The sequence below is a fragment of the Lissotriton vulgaris genome, chromosome 2_1, assembly GCF_964263255.1.
Source record: "Lissotriton vulgaris chromosome 2_1, aLisVul1.2, whole genome shotgun sequence".
NCBI lineage: Eukaryota > Metazoa > Chordata > Amphibia > Caudata > Salamandridae > Lissotriton > Lissotriton vulgaris.
In genome coordinates this window covers 709,731,986-709,752,906 of record NC_141687.1, presented here as the reverse complement: position 1 = coordinate 709,752,906, position 20,921 = coordinate 709,731,986, and the positions used below count along the sequence as shown (strand labels likewise).

The 20,921-nt window shown below is 43.8% G+C and overlaps 1 protein-coding gene across 5 annotated transcripts in view; it reads right to left on the bottom strand.

The window, feature by feature from the left end:
- SBF2 (SET binding factor 2) overlaps positions 1-16,832 on the bottom strand; it is a 2,158,806-nt gene extending 2,141,974 nt beyond the window's left edge. For all 5 annotated transcript variants that reach the window (XM_086955965.1, XM_086955960.1, XM_086955962.1 and 2 more), the window contains exon 1: positions 16,693-16,832. In XM_086955965.1, coding sequence (XP_086812091.1) covers positions 16,693-16,747 — 55 coding nt within the window. In that variant the 5' untranslated portion in view covers positions 16,748-16,832. The remainder of the gene's footprint in view (positions 1-16,692) is intronic.
- Positions 16,833-20,921: the final 4,089 nt, after the last annotated feature.

The following is a 20,921-nucleotide window of genomic DNA, read 5'->3' as shown; positions in this document are numbered from 1 at the left end:
TACTCCGCATACCATTACAACGCGGTTTTTACAACGCATACCATTACAACGCATAGCGCTTTGAGGTGCTGGATAGTGGTAAGTATAATTTACTATTCTAACTCCAGTCCCCGTGGACCCTAGGGAAGGTGTTGGATAGTAAATTAAACTTACCTCTTATCCTAGAGCGCCCCCCAGCGCAATGCGTTGTAATGTCATGCGTTGTAATGCCTGCGTTGTAATGGTAGTGCGGAGTAAAAGTTGCGTTGTAACGGGTGTATACCCTTTTTTCCCCACTCTGTTCAGTTTCCTTCTCTCCCCTTGTTTTCTAGTGTTGTAGAATAATCTCTAGGTAAGTTCTGGAGGCCAAAGTTCACTCAGTCTTTAACACATACATGTGTAAATAAGACAATTGTTGCTTCCGTGTACATGTAGGAGCATATATAGATGAGTCAATGCAACCTACTAAAACTTTGGAAAATATCATAAAAAATTACCTACTTCACAGAAAGATAAATGTGCACATCATACCACGTAAATATTGCTGCACATATAGATATTTATTTATAGGGGTTTTCTCCAGCCAATAAAACCGGACCAAATGGCATTAGAATATGTATATGTTAATTTTAGTGTTCTGTTATAAAAAAATCCTCTTTTCAACCTTTGTCCCACCACTCCTCTCTGAATCATTCCAAGCCTGTCTGGCTACTGTGAACCCCCAAACTTCCCCTCTCAAACTTTCTTCTCCTTTTTATGGTCTGGCTTAACTGTGAGACTCACCAGCGACTATGGCTCTGCCCACATGTTGGAAGCTAGGAGTACGTTTTGATTGTGCAGAACTTGTGTGCTTCCCCCAAAAAAGTGCATGCCCACTACACAGCTGTGATCATTTAATTTATTTAGTTGCCTGAGCTGGAACTTTCAAGGGCACACACAAAACACTGTAATGCTATTGAAGTGTCTTAGCTAACTAGATAATTAATGCTGGTTTTGTCTTGCGGGAGCACAGATGAGAGGAGAGCAGTCATTAACCTACATTCACTTTTAGGTCTGACTTGACAGTGCAACTGACACTTGACTTTTTAACCTACACCAAGATTATTTAAGAGTTCTTTGTTTCCTTACAAATAAATATACATTTCCATGCTATCTACCTGTAATACTTCATGCTACTGTAAAACACTCCTTTAAATCCAGATCCATTACCATTGCCAGTGCTTATTTCTATGTTGTTGCCCTATTGTGTGCAATAAAGCAAAGTACTTCAATTGTCACTATAGAGTTACAAATAATTTAGAAGTACAACCCCGTCACTAGTGATTAATTTGTAATAGCCTTAGAAGGCATCATTAACCAGAAAAGTATTCAGACACCTCTTACAATACTTCACTGGTATAATATGTAGGTGGAGATCCTTGGCATACCTTTCGATTGATATAATTAGTTCTGCTGGATCCCAAAGAAAAGTTAGATTGACCAATGTTATTCGACAAATGGTAGGGGTGAATGGTATGGTTTGGTTGATGCATTTCATAGAGCATTATCTTTTAAAAAGCAAATAAACTATATTGCTACACTGTATGGGCTATGGCTATCTCAAAGTCTGCTCTTAAGACATAATGAGGATATCCAGATTATACTCTCAATTAGGGTACGGCTAACATCACACCCAGACATTTTTAATAGTCTCACCTATATAGTAGTGTTTGAAATGGCTGACCTGAAAGGATTTAAAGCAGAGGGTCTTCTCTTACACATCGCGCTGTGAAACCAGTACTTTTTTACATGGTTTGAGCTAAACTTTTAATTGGCGATTCAAATGCAGATTAACAAGTGGTGGGAGAGCAGGGAGCAAATTCTAGATGCAAATAGACAGAGAAAAAACATTGTTTCTGTCCTCCATCACAATATGACAGATGACCAAGAGCACGGTCTATACATATGGCACACAGTTCACGATAATTTCATACAGATCAAACTCCCAAAAGAATAATTAAAGCAGCAAAATGGTACTAAGAGATGGTAAGAAAGACCAAGAACTGTAAAAGGGATGAACTTATGAAACCTGCTCTAGAGGCCTAAACCTGAATTCTAGTACAACAGAATACTGTTCAAAACGTTAAAGTCAACTTGCAAAGCCCAGACAAAAACCCAGTGCCCATCTATTATGTGATGGTCTTGTACAGTACCAGTGCAGATGAAGAGCGGTTTCTAAAAGGTAAATGAGAAAGAGAGAGAGATGGGGTAAGGGAAATTCAGAGACAAAATCATTGGGCAGATTAATCTGAATACAATTCAAACATATAACTTGACTCTTTAGGTGTTGGAGGAATTTTCTGCAGTCTGTCTCCTGATGAAGGGAGATGGGAAGAGAATTCCAGAGGGTGGAATTTTGAAAGCGTAATAACCTTCCTCAGAACTGCTTGTATCTTGATTGGAGCACCTGTAAGCAACTTCGAGAAGCTGGATTTATGCACCGGGCCAGGTGAAGAAAAGCACCAACTTCAATAGAGGGACTAGTGCGGGACCTTGTGAACACAGAAGAGGATCTGTTTTACCAGCACATAATGGAGAGACAAATGTGTGGCTTATATATTCCAAGTACATTACACCACCCCAAAAAAGTCACTTGGCTGAACTGTACTAAAGAGGATAGAGCTCGAGTCAACGGTTAAATGAATTACATTGAAAACTACATATTTTTATTGCTGCTATAACACCCATGGTTACATTTAGAGTTACTCTTCCTTTTTATATCATTGACTAGTCCTGAAGGAGCTCCTGGCAGTACATGTATACAGAAACAAACAACATTTCTCCGAGGCCCACTCCTAAACGTGATAGGGTTATCTAAATTGGTGTGGAGGAAAAAGTCAGGCCACACTGTGCTAATGCACAGCAAAAGGTGGCATCACATTTTTAATGACTGAGAAAGAGTTCTGTACCTTTGCATTTATTTTCTTCTTACATTACTCATGAGAAGAGAAGGGACACCTATTTACAGATTTGGTTGGCTCCCCACCAATATCAGTGACAGGGAGTACAATCCGAAAACTACAAGACATGTTCGGCAAACCAAAGGACATAGTCAGTGTTTTTAATGGAAACATAGAACTGCAGATACTCTGTAACAGATTACCTGCTTGTTTCTGAGAAGTGCTGGTACTCTCCAATTAAAAGTATTACGTTTTTCTTGAGAAGTACAGGTATTCTCCCTTTCAAAAAAAAAAAGTGCCGGTACTCAGTACCAGACAGTACTGGCTCATTTAAAACACTGGACATAGCATTGTCTTTTTAAAATTCTGCTCTAATTAATTTAGGATTTCCTTACAAGCAGTTAATTAAGGAAGATTCCCTACAAAATTAAGGATAAAAACAATCAAGAAATGCCAATGCCAGGCTTGAGAAAGATACTGTATTTGTATATTTGGTTCCTCTTACAGACAAGCATTTGCAATGCAATAGGTCTCGCATTAGGAAAGTTTGAGCTATTGGTATTGTAAATGACACATTTTTTATTTATGTGTTGGCTTTGAAAATAGCAAAATTAATAGCTTTGTCATTTACAATGCCAATAGTTATATCTTTTGCAAATGTGACACCTATAGCATTTGTAATGCAACATGTTTTGTATTTACGTGACTTAGATGTATTGATATTACAAATAACAATAGCTTTTATTTATTTTTTATAATCAATACTTAAATAAAAGTTATTGTAATTTTTAATGGCAATACCTTAAACTTTTGTAAATAACTTTTGTGAAGATTATGTTCAGTGTATGGGTTTGCGGTTGTTGATCTCTGTAGCTGGACTGAGACAGGAACACCCACAAACACTCTCCTAGTTCTGAATGCATCATTACAGAGAGTCCTCCACACTGGCAGAATGTCCACACGTGCACTTTGAGTGTAAGGATGTCCGTCAAGCCTGATGCAGGTCAGGGTTGGGATTTTCATGCACAAAGTTCTTATTTAGCTGCACCCACACTGTGCTTCTCTGCAGAATCTGCCCCTGACCCTCTACCTTCCCTTCAGGTCCCAATCTGCTCCTGGCTGCCTCACATCCTCCAACACCCCAGAATACAAGCTACGGACCAGTCTCATGTTCTCCAACATGTACCAGCCCTTCTTGCGACCATACACGTGTAATTCAGACATAGATGTGGTCTTGCAAGGACATGGAGTGGTTGGTTGTGGGACCAAAAGACCTGTGAACTCATCTGTGCTTTGATGCTTTGACACTTTGCCATGTGTGTGTTTCCATGCAAACGTGTGTTATCTTTCGTCCGAACTTTCTATATTTACCACAATTTGTAGCGCTTAGAACCAGATTAAACGTGGGGTGTAAATGCTATGTGTGCTGTTATTTTATAATCATTTGTATAGTTAATGGCTGAGGTATGCATGACTTCACTGCAGACGTTGGCACGCGTTTGGGATTTCTTTGCGGCTGGAGTCGTGGGGGGGCAGGTGGCATTGTGTCGGGTCAGTGTAAGGAGGGGCCTGGGGCATGTAGTGCTTAGCGTCAATCCCTGTTGCTTCAATGAGACCACCCTGCCCCCCACTGAGGTAGCTCACACTGTGCTCGCGTGTGCAGGTCTTTGTGTCTGGGTGAGCCAGACGTAAGGCTTAGCAGATGACCGTGTCAGAGAGGGATTGCTTAACTGTGTGCAGGCTCTTTGTGGCTACTTTTCTGCATCAAAAAAAATGTGATGTGTTGTTGATCTTAGGAAATCGTCATCGGTTGGATGGAGAGCAGAGATCAGTGCAAACATGGTTACTGTACTTTTGAGCTCAGCTGAACTCGCTTGGGAGCACACCTGAGGACTGACGTGGGGGCTAAGCTGAGGACTGACGTGGGGCTGGGCTGGTCCTTACCCTGCAGCGCGGAGGTCAAACACAGGAGCAGGCTCGTCTTTCGATAACTCCGAGCACCTTTGTGGAGCCGGGTTATAAAGTCAGGAGGAGATGAGAGCCAGTGGCAAAATTCGGGTCCCGGCTTCCGAGCTCGACTAAACATTGTGATCCTGCACAGTTCATTTCGGCTCCTTGTGTTGTAAAATCTCGGCTTTTGCCAAATGAACAGTGTGCTCCTGGCAACTCTAGAGCAAGTCCCGCGGCGACCCGGAAGCTATTGGCCGGCCGGCCAATCCGGTCGCGGCCGACCGGAAGTCCCGCCTCCCGAGCTGCCGGCGCATGGAGCGCCCTGCCTGTCCGAATCAGCCTGGGTCCCCAGGAGGGGGCCGGGGAGAAGGAGGAGTGTGGCGCCTGTTGCGGGGCTCCTCGGACCTGAGGGCGCCCCGATTGTGAAGAGGAGACGAGACGCGCCGTGAGGCAGGCCGGCGCGACAACAGGAAACAGGAAGTAGGAGGGCGGGAGCCTACCCCGCCTCCCACGGAAGAGCCGCGATTGGATTGAGCCGTGTTTGGAGCACCGGAGCAGGCAGGATCCTACCCTGCGCCCCGGTGCCGAAGGAGGGAAGAAGAGTCCTGCTGCCGGGCCCTGCAGCTGAGGAGAGCCGCCGCACGAAGGAAGCCGGTGAGTGGGTTGCTGAGCGGGGGGAAGCATGTGCGCGCGCGAGTGCGTGGGGGGGGGGGAAGCATGTGCGCGAGTGCGGGGGGGGCGGGCTTTGTATGTGTGTGTGCGTGCGTGTGTGTGACTGTTTGGGAGGGGGGGGGGGTGTGTGTGAGAGCGAGTGTCTGTGTGCCTGTATGTGTGTGCCTGCGCTCGCCTGTGTGTGCGTTCGTGCATGCAGAGGGGTGGGGGCTGCCTGCCTGCGTCTGTGTGAGCAAGGGCTGTGAGTTACTCTGCGCATGCGTGGGTACTCTGCGCATGCGCAGGTCAGACGCGCGCTCCCGCGGTGAAAACTGCGAGGAAAAACGCTCATAACAGATTGGTGTCCTCATTCCCAATAACGGGCGACAAAAGGTCTGAAGCAGACACTCTCAATGCTCACGCATTGAGAGTAAGGTCTGCTCGACCTAAAAAAGTAGATGTAGGCCTTTGCCCATCATGAAACTGATGATTACACATTATCTTTGAAGCTTGGCCGTAAATACTATCACTATTAAAACAAGCATTGGCATTGCCAACAGGTCTCACCTTTGGGACCTTATGAGAGATTATTAAAGAGATGACCTTACCTGTCTAAGAGGTGTTGTTTAAGCGTTAACACATTTAATGCAGCGTCCTTAATCTTAGTTAGGCTCAGACTGAGTCAAGTGAAGTCAATAACTTTGCATCCATAGGTCAACATCAGACAGGGAGTGGCACAATCTGAGAAGGTTAAAAGGGTCCTTTTCAAGTTTAAGGTGTTAGTCTGTGTCATACGTGCACATTTCTAATTCAGTCTTGTAGAAATCGTAGATGTCTGCCTTAAAGGACATTTTCGCACTGAATAGCTATTAAAAATCACATGGCATGGCATGGCTCTGACCTCATTTTACGAAGTACTCTTGCAATCAGGGGGAAAGGAGGAAACGCGTAGGCGAACATTCCCGTCCATCTCAAATGCAGCGCATTTCCCCAAAGATCCCATCTGTGGATATCTTCTTGCGAACTGGTCGCACTTTGAGTTGTCCTGGGTTGCGAACAAATCTAATGTTGGCGTGCCCCACCGCTGAAAGACTCTTTGTAGCTGCGCATGATCTATTTCCCACTCGTGGGACACACTGGCTGTTCTGCTCAGGACATCTGCCCTTGTGTTGTGTATTCCCTGGATGTGTTGAACCTGAATAGAGATGTGACATATGAGCCATCTCCAGATTTTTTGAGCTTGGGACGAGAGTGGTTTCGATCTTGTCTCTCCATGTTTCAGGAGGTAGAACATTGTCGTTGTACTGTCTGTTTTTATCAGCACCGTAGAGCCGTATATCCTGGGAAGAAAAGCCTTTAGGCCCAGGAATACTGCTTTCAGTTTCAACATGTTGATGTGTAATCGTGCTTATTGCTCGGACCAGTGACCCTGGATTTCTAGTTCCTGAAGATGGGCCCCTAAACCTTGCAGCAAAGCCCTTGACGTCATTACGTAACTGTGACGTTGGGGTTCGAAAGCCAAGCCTTGTACTAGGTTCCCTAGTAGCTTCCACAATGACAGAGCCTTCCTCATTTGAGGAGATATGGTGATCCGATCCTCAAATGACCCCCGAGACTGAACGTACTGATCGTCTAGAAGTTCCTGTAAAGGCCTCATCTGTAGGCGGCAGTTTGGAACCAGAGGGATACAGGAAGACATCATTCCCAACAAGGATTTGTATATGCTCACTGAAGTGTACTTTTTTGACTGCAGGGTTGAGGCCAGATTTAAGATTTACCGAATCCGCTCCACCGACGGATATGCTTTTGCTTCCTTTGTGCAAAGTAACGCCTCTAGAAATTGAAGCGATTGAGAGGGCACTATTGAGGATTGTTCTAGATTGAGTTGCAGACCCAGGCGTTGAAAGAGATCCATGCAGCATTTTAATGAGATCTGGACTTTCCTGTAAGATGGACCCTTTATGAGCCAGTCATCCAGATAGGGGAAAATGTGATGCCCCTGCAATCATAGGTGAGCTGGGACTGGAGCCATGCATTTTGTAAAGACCCATGGTGCCGATTTTAGGCCGAAGGGTAACACCTTGAACTGAAAGTGGCGTCCCTCCACTACAAAACGCAGATACCTTCTGTGTTTCAGATGAATTGGAATACGGAAATAGGCATCCATAAAATCCAGTGATGCCATGTAATCTTGTCGTAGGAGCAAGAGGATCTCCTGCAGTGACAGCATACGGAAGGGGATGTTCTTGATGCACTGGTTCAGATCCCTTAGGTCCAATACCTGTCTCCATTTTGAAGTCTGTTTTTTCTTTATCAGAAAGAAATGTGAGTAAAATCCCTTTCCTCTCTGTTGAAAAGGAACTTCCTCAATAGCCCCCTTTTGTATAAGCGACAGAACTTCCGCTCTGAGAGCTGAGAGGTGCTGTTGTTGTTTGAAAACTGGGGGGTGATTTGGTGGTATCTGAACGAACTCTAGGGTATGGCCTTTGTGTATTACATCCAATACCCATTTGTCTGATGTTATTGACATCCAATGCTTCGAGAAGACAGACAGATAATGGTCGTTGTCAGCTATAAACCAGTTGGGGGGCGCCCTGATTAATTCATTGTCGCCTATTAGATTGCTGTGCCTTGCCTCTAGCTGTGGTTTTACCTCTAGACTGCTGTTGAAAAGAGGTGTTGATTAGATGGATATTGCCGATAATTTTGTTGGTTGTAAGGCTGGTATCTGTTCGACTGATACGATGATCTTTGATCAAAATGCCCTCTAGCTCCTCTTCTCCGAAAGGATTGAAATTTTCCCTGCTGAAGGGACCCCAGCGCCCGGGCCGTGTCCGTGTCCGTGTCTGCCTTAATGCCTTAGAGCGCGTAGTCTATGTGTTTCCAGAAAAGATTTTTCCCATCAAAGGGCATGTCAACTATCTTGGCCTGTCTTCGGGCCTAAAAGAGGTAGCTTTCAGCCAACCTTGCCGTCTAAGCGCCACTGCTCCAGCCATCTGGCGAAAAGCCATCGAAGATATATCCATGGCGGCATCGATGGATTTCGAGGCCGCTTTTGCTCCATCTTGTAGAATAGCCGCTGCTTCTTCTTTTTTATCATCTGGTAGGTGAGCCAATAGTGGTGCTATATCTGACCACATCTGTCTGTTGTAACGACTGAGAAGAGCCACAGCATTAGCCGCCTTGATGGTAGAGGCTGCCATTACTGCAAACCTCTTTCCCGCTTCGTCCATTCTTCTTCCTTCCTTATCCGGCGGAGCCATAGATGTGGAGACAGGATTTTTAGAGTTTCTCTGCGCTGCCTGCATCACTAACGATTCCGGTCGTGGGTGTCCTATCAAACACGCAGGAGAAGTTTCTGGCGCTCAATATTTTTTCTCAATCCTTGGGACCGACGCTGCCACTGAAGCTGGTGTCTTCAAAATTTGAAGACCCTCATCCCATATGTGATGTATGATTGGGATTGATCTGATTGACCTTCTTGAGTCCTCCTTAAAGTCATATAAGAAACATTCTGTTTCTTGAACCGTCATTTGTAGTTCGAATCTTTTAGCAGCCTTTTTGATAATATCATGAAATCCTCCAATGTCTTGAGGAAGCGAATTCGCTGGTGAAGGAGATGGAGAAGGGGTTGTTGGTAAAACGTACTCATCCCATTCTACTCCAGCCGGAGCATCTTGAAGAAGTTCACCTTCCTCCGGTTGATCATCTCCATCGCTCTCAGCCAAGTCATCTCTTATTGTGACTATCGGCAGAGAACGCACTCTTTGCATTGCAGGTAAAGACTGTTTTACTGGTGCTTGAGACTGAACCACTGGAGCCGTTGGATTAGGGGCATTAGCCTCAGGGAAGCGACGGTAGTAATCATTAATCATAAGACGCAAGTTTGTTACTAGCGATGCAGGCATTGATATAGATTCTTCCCTTCCTTCAGTTTGTTGTTGTTCTTCTTCTTCCTCGTAGATACAAGGTTCCCGAAATGATTCGTACCTCATAGACTTGGTCTGAGTAGTATCTTTATAGGAGTATACTTCGTCTTCATCCGTGTCCTGACTCTTGATTTGCAGCTGGGAGGGACTATACGCTACCCATGAAGATTCTTCATCATCCGATTCCTGCATTTCCAGTAAGTTTGATGGAGGTAGCAGAGATATCTTCGTCCATGATGTGAACTCAGAAGATTTCCTTATCGCCCACCGGCCCGTCGACGAGTGAAAAGATCTGATAGAGATCAAGGTCCTTGACTTAGGAGATTTGAAAGACTTCGTCGACGGAGCTTCCGTCGACGAGGCTCTCGTCGTTGGGATGTGAATGATCGTCGACGAAATAGCCGACAACGGTGCCGTCGACAGTGTCGCCGTCGTCGGCGAGGTCGACATTTGTCTCATCGATGGAGATGTAGCCTTTCCTGTTGAAGGAGTCGTCATCGTCGACAATACAGACTTGTCGACGCTGCCGTCGTCGAGACGGTCGTCATCGATAATGTTCTCGTCGACGTTTTGACAGAAGCCACAGATGGAGTCACCACAGTGCTGGATGATGGGGCAGAAGACACTCCCCTATGGCCGGAGGATTTCTTCAGAGGAGTTTGGGGAAGAGAAGAAGCCTCTTTTCCCTTGGTTTTCAGCTTTTTAGGATCCACAGATTCTTCTGAAGTGGAAGATTTCCTCTTTTTGGAAGTCTGGCTAATGGATTCCTCGTCTGGCTAGTGGATTCCTCCTCTGAATCAGAATCTGAGGTGACCTTCTTCTTCTGAAGCCACAACAGAAGACGTGCCTCACGATCCCTTAATGTCTTTGCAGAAAAAGTTCTGCAGTGTTTGCAGTCCTTTGCTAGCTACATGTTTGGGGTGAAGGCAGTATAAGCAGTCCTTGTGAGGATCTTCTGAAAAGAGCCTAGCTTTGCCACAGGATCTGCAAGGCCTGAATAGCCTCTTTTTAGAGCCTTCAGCCATTATAAGAGATAAGATGGATCACAATACCTTAATCCAGAAGAGAATTCAGCAGTTGGAAAGGTCAAAAGTTCACACAGGAACAAACTGAGCAGAGCTCAGGGAGACTCCTTTCTCACACGAAGGCGGTTGGAAATCTGAGTTAGGAGAGTTCTGCTGGGGAGTGTGATGTCAGGGCTTGCTGCTGATTGGCTGAGTTTTGGACCAAACAAAAAGGAGGTCTGGTTACCAAATATTTCATTCCCTATGGGGTTTTCTATGCAGTTTTTTCATCTCTATTGTACTGCTTTGGTCATTCTGTTACCGTGAGACTCCCACCATGACGAAGGGGAAGATACAAGCATGTGAATCTATGAAAGATTCAATACTGAAGAATATAGCAATATAAGACATGTCTTTAGAGTGGTGACTCCGTAAAGATTATGTAACTCAGACAAATCTTGTTTTTTTCTGTTTTCAAGATTACTGGCATCTCTCAGCGATTGAATGCTTCTTTTTGTTTTCTTTACTATTTTTACATTGCATTTTTTTAGGCCGTCTGGCACGAATGTGGCTGCATTAAATATCACCTAGTGAATGGGAAAGCCTTCCCTCAGAGTGAGGCGAGATGGTCCAAATGCTAGCTAGTCGTTGGTTAGGGGTGGGCGAAGACTTCCGCTCCACCGGCGGGTTTTACCTGCTCCGTGCGGAGCTCTTCAAAACTCCTCAAAGTGACGCGGAGCGGACTTTTCTCTCTAAAGTGGCATGCCAACATTAAGTTGGGGAGAGCTCGCAAGAAAAAATTGCGTGCTGCACCTCCTCCCAGCGAGCTTTCTCAATAGGGACGGTCGTTGCAGGTCACGACTGCTCGCGTTGAGAAATCCGCTGCTTTGGTTAGGGAAGCTGCTGCTCGAATAGAATGTCTACTCGAGAGGCAGAAAGCAGCAGCACCCTCTGGCAGGTCGTGTAGCGCAGTTCGCACTGATTTTACAGAGCGGGACAAATTCGGGCGCTAAAAATCATTGCGAGCAGTACAATTTAACAGGCACTGTCACTGGCGGAACTCCAATGAGCAATGGTGGCTGAGTTTTTGCAGCACTTGGCTGAGTTCTGTGGAGGAGAACTCTGTGAACTACACCCAGGCCTACATTTGGGCTGGAGTATTCTAACCCAGGGAATGGAGGTACAGCTTTCTCATTTTAAAGCACCTCATCAACGCAGTTGTCCTCTGCTCTGCTTAGTGCATGTGGGAAACGGAAGAGTTGAAACTCATCACCCATTTACACCAGACTGTGATTTCCTGTTGCCTTTTTCTGCTGTTGCTGCTTGGTGAAAATGATTGATAAGTTTGAGTTCACAAGCATAATGCATGAACATAAAACTGGATTCAAAAATAAACGTGGTTAAAATAAAAGCTGGGTTAACTACATAGGATAGTACTTACCCACTTTGGTCTACATCCGGTATTTTGAAATTCTACTCAGTTAATAGGCAGTTACCCCATGTTTGTATAGGACGCAAGTGTGATGACATACATGTGCGAAATGAAAATAAAAAGAAGACTAATTCTCCGTGATTTTAGTTACGACATATATGTTCGGTCAGCATGCTGTGAAAGGCTCTGTATGGCATCAGAGTGAATAAGGACAAGTTTGCGGAGATATAGGGAGCAACGGGCTGCAGGAGGTGACATGGTGACCAGCGAAACCGTAGATGGAGCGCTAAAATGATGAAGGGCCAAAGTTCCACACGATTTATTGCCCTGTTCACTGAAACTACTGTCAGAGCTCGTTTGGAGTGCTTTCACACAAAGAGGAAAAGCGAGGATGCAATAAAATAGGGGCACAGAAGCTGAACACCATCCACAGTGTAACAAGAGCAGGAAAGAAATAAAAAAACGTTCTCCAAACAAACATGATAAACAACCAACACGTTCTGATACAGAACTTGATCCTTGCTCAGTGGAGCAAGTACAAAAACTGATCCTTCATAATTAGAGTCTATTTAAACAAGCATCGGCAAACCCAAAATGTATAGCATTTAGGACCTATTGACTTTGCCAACTGTTTTAACAATATGCTACTGTATCTGCGTTTCATACCTTATGCAAGTACAGACTATGATTTTTTTAACATTTGTAAATTCTCTTAGCTTTAGAGGAACGTTGTATTGTAATTGGAAATGACTTTACTAAGCACTGTCAAAGAAGATATCTTGGCTCTAAAGGCTGAGCAATGCTTTTAAAGTACATGTGAGCTGAGACGCATGTAGGTGTCCGTGTGAGTTCTGGTTGTGGGAGGATGTTCATAATGGGGCAGAATGAAAGCTCTGGAGCAAAGGCAGAAGGAAGTGAATATGTGGGCCATAACAATGTTCATGTTAAAAGTTCATCCAATCCTTAGCCTCTCAACAGTGAGCACATAGTTCTAGACACATATTACCATTTGTAATTACAAATTCTAATTATTTACAACACAATCATTGTTAACCTGCACAAATTGCTAATTAGCGCTCATAAGGCAAATAGGACTCGCTTCTTTTAGGCATATGTTTGTTGTTGTACGATATGCATGACCCGACACCAGAAAACTGACTAAGAGGCACTAAATGCTGTTCAGTCAACAAGCTGTGTAAAGCACAGGGTTGTAGTCGACATGTTTTAAGTCAAACCCTCATTTACTTAGACCACACCCCTTGAATCACCATAACTAAGTATTACTTCATTGACTGCAGTGTTTTGTGCATGGGTTTGATTTTCACAGGAGGCTTTTATGGCCCCTGTGTAGTTTACACTGGGTGCCGCAAATGTATATTCTGAAACAGTAGCTATCCACACACAGACCATGCTTTCTATATATGACAGAGCACTTTCATTAGGATATGTCAAAACTCAAACTTTTGACACATATGCCACAATAGGCTCCTTTCCACCCCGTTTTTATACCTATATTGTCAATCATCATGCTGTTCTTTCTGGTTTATATCAAACAAGAGCAGAGGCAGTACATAGTTTACCCAAATATTTAAGTAAATACTTTCTCTTATGTCATACTCTACAATTTCACACACCTTTCAACAGCGTGTACAAATATATATACTACCAGAACATCGAGTCTGACATAATTGTTCTACAAAAATATTGTAGCCAGAATATCTACAAAACACAAGGTACACAGATGTGGAGTACAAAAGGCACACAGATGTGGAGTTAAAAATAGTAAATCTACAATAAGCTCTACATACTTACCTTCAAGATATTTTGGTAGTCGATATTCTGGCTACAATATTTTTGTAGCAAAATATATTTGTGTTGGCGGTTCTGGCGTACAGTGGCAAAAAGTTATTTTCTCCAACTAAATATAACTTTATACTTTGGAATTAATGTATCCTGCAACGCCTTATAAAAATGTAATTCCGGTCTCGTTTTCTCTGTGACATAACTAAACTAAATAGAAGACTTCTTTTTTAAATATCCATGCTTCTCTGTCCTTAACATTAGACGGGACCATTGAATGATAACCAATACCGTTCTAATACTTTTAATTCAATCAGACTCATGTTTACAAATGAATTCTTTTAGAATGTCCACGTCATAATTAAACATAGTGTCCAGTGAAAAGGTAAACGTGCTTCATTTTTAATAGGTTAGAAATAATTTGTTGGACAACTGATAAGGCCATAGAGAATGCACTATATAGCAGTAACAGTACACACCTTCAGGTATTGTGAACACTAATAGGTACCAGGACTAGGAACAAGATCACCATGTTGGATCCTGAGCATAAACTTAATGCTGTACATATATACTACCATTTATTTAACAGAAACACATTTTCTTTAACATTTGGTGGAAGATGGCCGTTGACCTACATGTCATGATTACTTAATCATTTTTACTATGGTCCATATAAGAAGCAAATAACAAAAAAAACACACATCCTTAGGTTTTAACAAAGTACACAATCTTAGGTCACAACAAAGAAATCTGCCATTCTTTTGACATGAACAATCAGATCGCACCACTGGCTCTAACACAACTTTCTCAATTGGGTCAAGCATTTAAATGACTGCCATGCTTGAATCAATGTAGGCCTGATTTGCTTTTTGCTAGTATATTACCTGCCTCGACCTAGTTCGGTGTATAAATTCTTGAGTTAGAACAATTTATATTTGAACATTTTCCATGATTTCTTTTTTTTAAATACTTCTTTCCTTCTTCCAGTCAAAGCACCAGCAAATGCCCTCTAAAAGTTGGTCCAGGACCATCTTTGTTGCCTTCGCTACTCCCATTTCAATACGGACAATCCATTCCCTTGCAATGTAAACTTTCAGTTATGTCCTGCACTTGTATTTATTTTCGAGGTAATGCACCTTGAAAGGCATATAGTATCACGTTCCTGGATGCTCCTGGAGGAACAGTAGGCTCTGGCACTATACTAAAAACAGTTAACCACCATAGAGTAACACCCATGCAAATCCTGGGTGAGAATAAACGTTTGGACAGTAACCGAAAATTAGGATGAGACCAGTGGTTAAAGACTCTCCACATCACATGTGCAGGTGAATTGCACTGACTGTTCTGTGTGTTGCATTCATCTTAAACGTAACACAACAGTCAGGTAATATCTTTCCAGGCTGGACAAAAGTTACGATTGAGCATCTTATTTCTGCTTGCTATAATGGAGTTGTAGTCGAATATTCTTGAAGCTTATAGTGCAGGTGTTTAGGTTTTTTCTGGTGAAGGGTGACTGTGAGAATGAACAAAGGACCGTCTCAAGAGAAGACTGACAATGAGTTAACAATGTTCTCACACTTTGTCAAATTATACCATTAGCAAACCTTATCATGCATTTATTAATGATGTATAAACACAAAACTGAAAAGTAATGCTTTGGATTATTAGAATATTTTATAGCTGAAAGTAAGATTGATCTGATTGACAAGCCACTGTATAACAACTAAACATATTTGTATAACTCGTTGCACCATTTTTTTTAATGAAATATGCTCTCTTTAAATTCTTCGGTGGCAAGTGTATTACAGAGGGGATATTACATTTTATCATTCAGACATTAAATGTGTTTGGTTGCGTTTAGAACTACTGGCAGATCTCTGATTTCCAAGTGCAAGGGGGGGGGAATAAAGACAAAGTCAGTGTGTTCCATGACCATAGGAATGCTATGGGTCTCTCAAGACACGGTGCTTTAGAAGTAAATCTGTGAATGTGACATGGTTACGTAACATTCGGTGAAGCACCAAATATCAATCCAGAGCTGAAGAGAATTCTAAGGGCATGAAGTATTTTGCCAAGACACGAGACAGCAAACGGTCTACCACAAGATGATACTTCAAACACATGCAATTTTAGTGACGGGAGTGTCAAGCACTGAATAAGAAAGGCAAGCAGCAATAGTCAACCGAGAGAGTCAAAATGTCCCTGTGAAACAACAAATGATTGCTGAGAGAGAGAGAGAGAGAGAGATCATACCATTAGACAGCAAATGCTGTCAAGTGTCATCATGCCACGTAGCATCAAATTGAATAAAAGAAAGAAGTGTGCCCCAGCAGGCGTAATACCAGGAAGCAGAGAATATAATCCTGTAACGAGTGGCGTGTTTAAAGGGGCTTTTAAGAGGAGTGGCATTCCAAAAGGCAGCGTGTGTCAACTCGTGGGGGCGTCATGCCATGGATTAGCTAATGGAGTGCCACGGGGTATTAAAGGGTAGCGAATTCCAAAGAGATGGCCTACATTACCAAAGGGAGCACACATAATGAGAAGGGGCAAGCCACTAGAGGAGCGCTGTGCATTGTTAGGGGGCGTGTCGAGTGGATCGGGGGCCAGTCAGTGCTTTGCAACAGGGTTCAGAGAATTCAAGTTAGGGGCTGATTACGGCATCCCCTGTACATGGACTACGCACAGTCTCCAGCGCAGTCCTGGCACTTCCTGCTGAGGCTGACAGAAGCTATTTTCCCGGGCTCGGGGTCCCGCTACGTCACTCAGGATGTGACATGCCCCGTTACTGGGAAACTTGTGCACAATCACAGTAGCGGCAAGACAGGCCCTGGTGCAGAGTGGCCTCCGGAGCTACGTGAGCGCTAGAAGGTGCCCATGGCTACACCTAGGGTATCAGCCGGCGAGACCCCCTCAAAGACACCCTCTGACCAGCGGTTGCGGCTGCACTAGCCCGACCTGCCATGGATGGGACCTATGCTCCCTGTGGGTATCATCGAGGTTTTTCTTACCTGTCTTGTCAGGGTCGAAGCCCACTACTACGAAGTAATCCGCCAGCCGGGCCATGGTCCAGCGGGTCACTAGCGGCGCCGGGGTAACATCAGTATTGTCCGCCCGGAGGCACAAGCTCAGCCATGTTTGACACAGGAGGAACACCGCGCATGCGCAGCAAAGCCGCGACCTCGATTTCGGTGAGGGCGGGGCGCGTTTACAAACACAGGCGCGAGACCAGCAGCCGCTCAGACTGACTGCAGCCCGTCCAGCTGATCACGCTGCTCCCACGTAAACCCCGCTGGGCACAACACGCAGCTGATCTTGTGGTAGGGCCGACGATCAGAGCCAGCCTCTGCCAGAGTAGCGTCCTGGGTGGACAGAAGTGTGACACCCTCGCTAATGCTGATGAATTAAGTGAGACAACAGGACCCTTTGTGCTCATAGGTCCAAGGCCGGCTTTAGCGCTGCCCAGTGTGACAATGTTAGTTGTCGCCTCCCAATGACCACCTCCGCCACGGATTCCCTCACTACCACCCTTTAAGAGTGTCCCTCGAGTCTCCATAACCACTCTCTCTCAGATGTATTTAATTAGCGCCGCTACCGCTCATACTAGTGTAGGATGTCCGAGCACTTAACATCACACACAATAAATTATAGGTGTGTAAATCTGGGTATAGGAAATGTTACGTAAAACAGAGGACTACAAGGAGTAGGAGTCACATTACCCGTAGGGGTACTTGGTCTTTAGTAATCAGAATTGATTTCTATCCAAATATACCCTTTCCCAACTTTAGGATCATAAAAGTTTGGGGGAAAGAAATCATAACGCTCTAATATATACCTTGCAGTTTGCATGCAGGTCTTTGATGACAGTTAATAGCTCACTGTTCTATGTTGGGATTATAATTTATAAATTGCAAGTAACAAAGGATCTCTCAGACAAAAGCAGCAACCACTGCCCTATTTACATTATTTGCACTCTGTGATTTGAATATTACATGTTCTTTGCAGCAGGCAAGTTAACCCTCTGCGCTACCTAACCATGAATCAAAACTTCCACTAGACAAACCTCTGATCTCTCTACAGAGTTATGTTGACATTTTTATTGTTGCCTGAAAATTGCTGGAGGCTACAAACGCAGCAGCAGGTGCTTTTAAAACCATGCAGGACACTTAGTTCCAATGATTTTGTTTAATTACTTTTACTAATATTTTTACATGCCACAGGTGAACTATTTAACATACCACAACCCCCCTTTCTTGCTCCCCCTGCTCTTTACCTTCCACCACTAGAGGGGACTGAGCCAGTGAAAGCTCAAGCCAGATGCTTGGCGTTGGCTCAGGTCAAGATCCTCTTGGACCCTTGAGCCAAAAATAAGCTAAGCTTTCATGTGGATTTTGCCTGCCAACCACACACTACCATCACGCGCCAGGAATTAAAAACGAAGTATAAACCTTTGATGTTTAAACTTAGAAGAAAAGATTCTTATCAAGTGGCTGAATTGCAAATAAGAAACAAGAAAAACTAGGATCAAACCTAACTATCTTGTTTGACCAAATAGTGGGATTCTATGTACATATTTCACTTCACTGAACATCCCTTTTCTTTGTTATCTCATAAGACAGCACTTTCAAATGGGTACATTCAGGATGTGCACACACAAACACAGAAATAAACTGTTAACAGTATTTGGGCAGTGCTCTGTGGGAGGAAACCAAACACAAAAAGGAGGGACAAAGAGGAAGGATTAACCCCTAACAAGCAAGCATTTTTGAACGACAATCAAAGTGACGAATAAAACGGCAATGTGCAGGCTGTAAGCCCACAGAGTGGATACAGCATGTCTCCAAGAGACAGCGCATGAGCTGCCTAGGCTCAACCTAAAAACAATGGGTCAGACCACAGAGATAGAAGACAAACAATTGGCACCGACTTGTGTTATAGATTCGTAGAGGGAATTATTTGCAATCATCACATATAGAACAACATGGGGTACATTCAGGCCACCTTTTTAAATCTTAATACAGCAGTATTGTGCACTTTTCAATTAAAACCTGTCAGAGAACAACACATCAAAATAATGCTTTCATTAGATAAACTGCCCCTTTGTCCCTCTCCAGACTGTGTTAAAGTCTAGAGGAAGGCAAGCAAACCTGTACCTTGCCTGAGGGTATTCTTGTTTGCTTACTGAACCCTCTTTAATAAATAATGAACTAAGCAGCACAATAGGGTAGTCTTCAAATCAATTACTCACTGTGTAAGGTGTGATGTAAAGAAAAGACTGGAAACAAAAGCATTCATTGCATTGTTATCTAATGTGCTTGCACACAAATGACCCTCTCTTCAAAACTGGGACAAGCATTTATTTTATTGAAAACTGTTGGAACCTTGAAAACCTAGGACCGTCCAGGCAAATTCTGTATGCCGGGGCATCACAACAAACGTGCAGTGCCACAACCCTGAACCATTGACCATCCACAGCACTAAACGTGGTGCTTTCCATTCATGTTGTAACATTCCTGAACATGGTGGCATGACACTTGTGACTGGACATGCAGGAACACTTCAATAGAGTCTACCAAAACAAGTGGCCCATAGGCAAGGATGCTGCTTCAACATCACTAAAAATACTACAACAACCCCAAACAATGTGTACTTCTTTAATCATTGCTCAATTTCAAACCAACAATTCAATGATACCCTGAGTGACAGGTTACATATTAAACATCTGCCTATGGCTACCTACCATTTTAAAATGCAGTAAACAGGGAAATTTTTTCATACAGTCATAGATTGCCTTTCATAATACTGTGATAACACCAGGACTCTCGGAAAGAAGTTTGGCAAGGAAGTCTTCAAAAAACACCCATATTTAAAGGACATTGGGGCCTTTGCACCTTCCCCTGCAATGGTGCTGGTTACCAGCTGTGGATTTTTCCTGTCTTCCCATAGAGACCTCTGTCAGACTCAGCATGGATAACCGCTTCACCACCCTGCTGCATCCTGCTCAAATCAGTTCTTATAGGGATCTATTATTTCTCACTCTGCCTCAGTTTTAAATTTCTTGTATTGTGTCAAGACTAGGAGTTGTGGTCCCAGTCTATACCTTGGCCATATTCTTTTATCACCTAGGCCTAGTTGATACAAAATCTTGAGAATTCCTCCAAAATTGCAGGGGTGGGATCTCAGACCCATGTGCAAGGACTCAGGTCAGTGCGTGCGCTCAATTAGAGCAGTCCAGCAAACTGAAGCACTAACACAAACCCACCTAGCCATTCTTTGCCCAGGCAGTGTTTTCAGGTTTCTTATCAGCAGTACCCTTAAACAGGTTCAGGGATACTGTGGAAATCCAAAACAATTTGCTTGTCTTGCAGGCAATACACTCAAACCTTTCACTAAGAATCAGGACTGTAGTATTACAAGCTTATTTTAAAATCCTTAGTCTTGTGCAGATAAAATATATGACAATGGCACAGAAGAAAAATAAAATTGCAGTAAAAATTGTTGTCATTATTGAAAACAATAAATACATTTCAAACATTATTTTGCATGTTTAAATTGCATCCTAGACCTAATGATATTTCTAAACTCTGGATTCAATCCAGATCTGTGACTGAGGGTGAGTGTCTGAAAAGTTTCAGCACTCCGTCCATCATCTGCTTGTTTTTGCTTTGTTCCCCCTAAGTTGGCAGGGTATGGCCAGACATGGGTCCCTTGCTCACTTTGCCACTGGACTCAAGCTAGCCTGGCTGATGAAGGGTGTTACCCAGAAACCGGTAACAGGATGCCTGTTTCCGGTTCAGGGAAGACCGGCTTGACAGTGCAGGCTGGACTGTTCCCATGAGGCACAGGGTCAAGAATGATTTGTTTATAGCTGGGTCGGAACTGAGGTGACAAAGTGAGCTAAAGAACGATGATGGATTCAACTTAGATCTGTGACAGGGGTGAGTGTCTGAAAAGTTTCAGCGCTCCGTCCATCATTTCCTTGTGTTTGCTTTGTTCGCCCTAAGTTGGCAGCGTATGCCCAGACGTGGGTCCCTTGCTCACTGGACTCAAGCTAGCCTGGCTGATGAAGGGTGTTAGCCAGAAACCAGTTCCAGGATGCTTGGTTCTGGTTCAGGGAAGACCTGGCTTGGCAGTTTGGGCTGGACTGTTTCCATGAGGCACAGGGTCAAGACTGATTTGCATATAGCTGGGTCTGAACTGAGGTGGCAAAGTGAGCTAAAGAATGATGATGGATTCAACC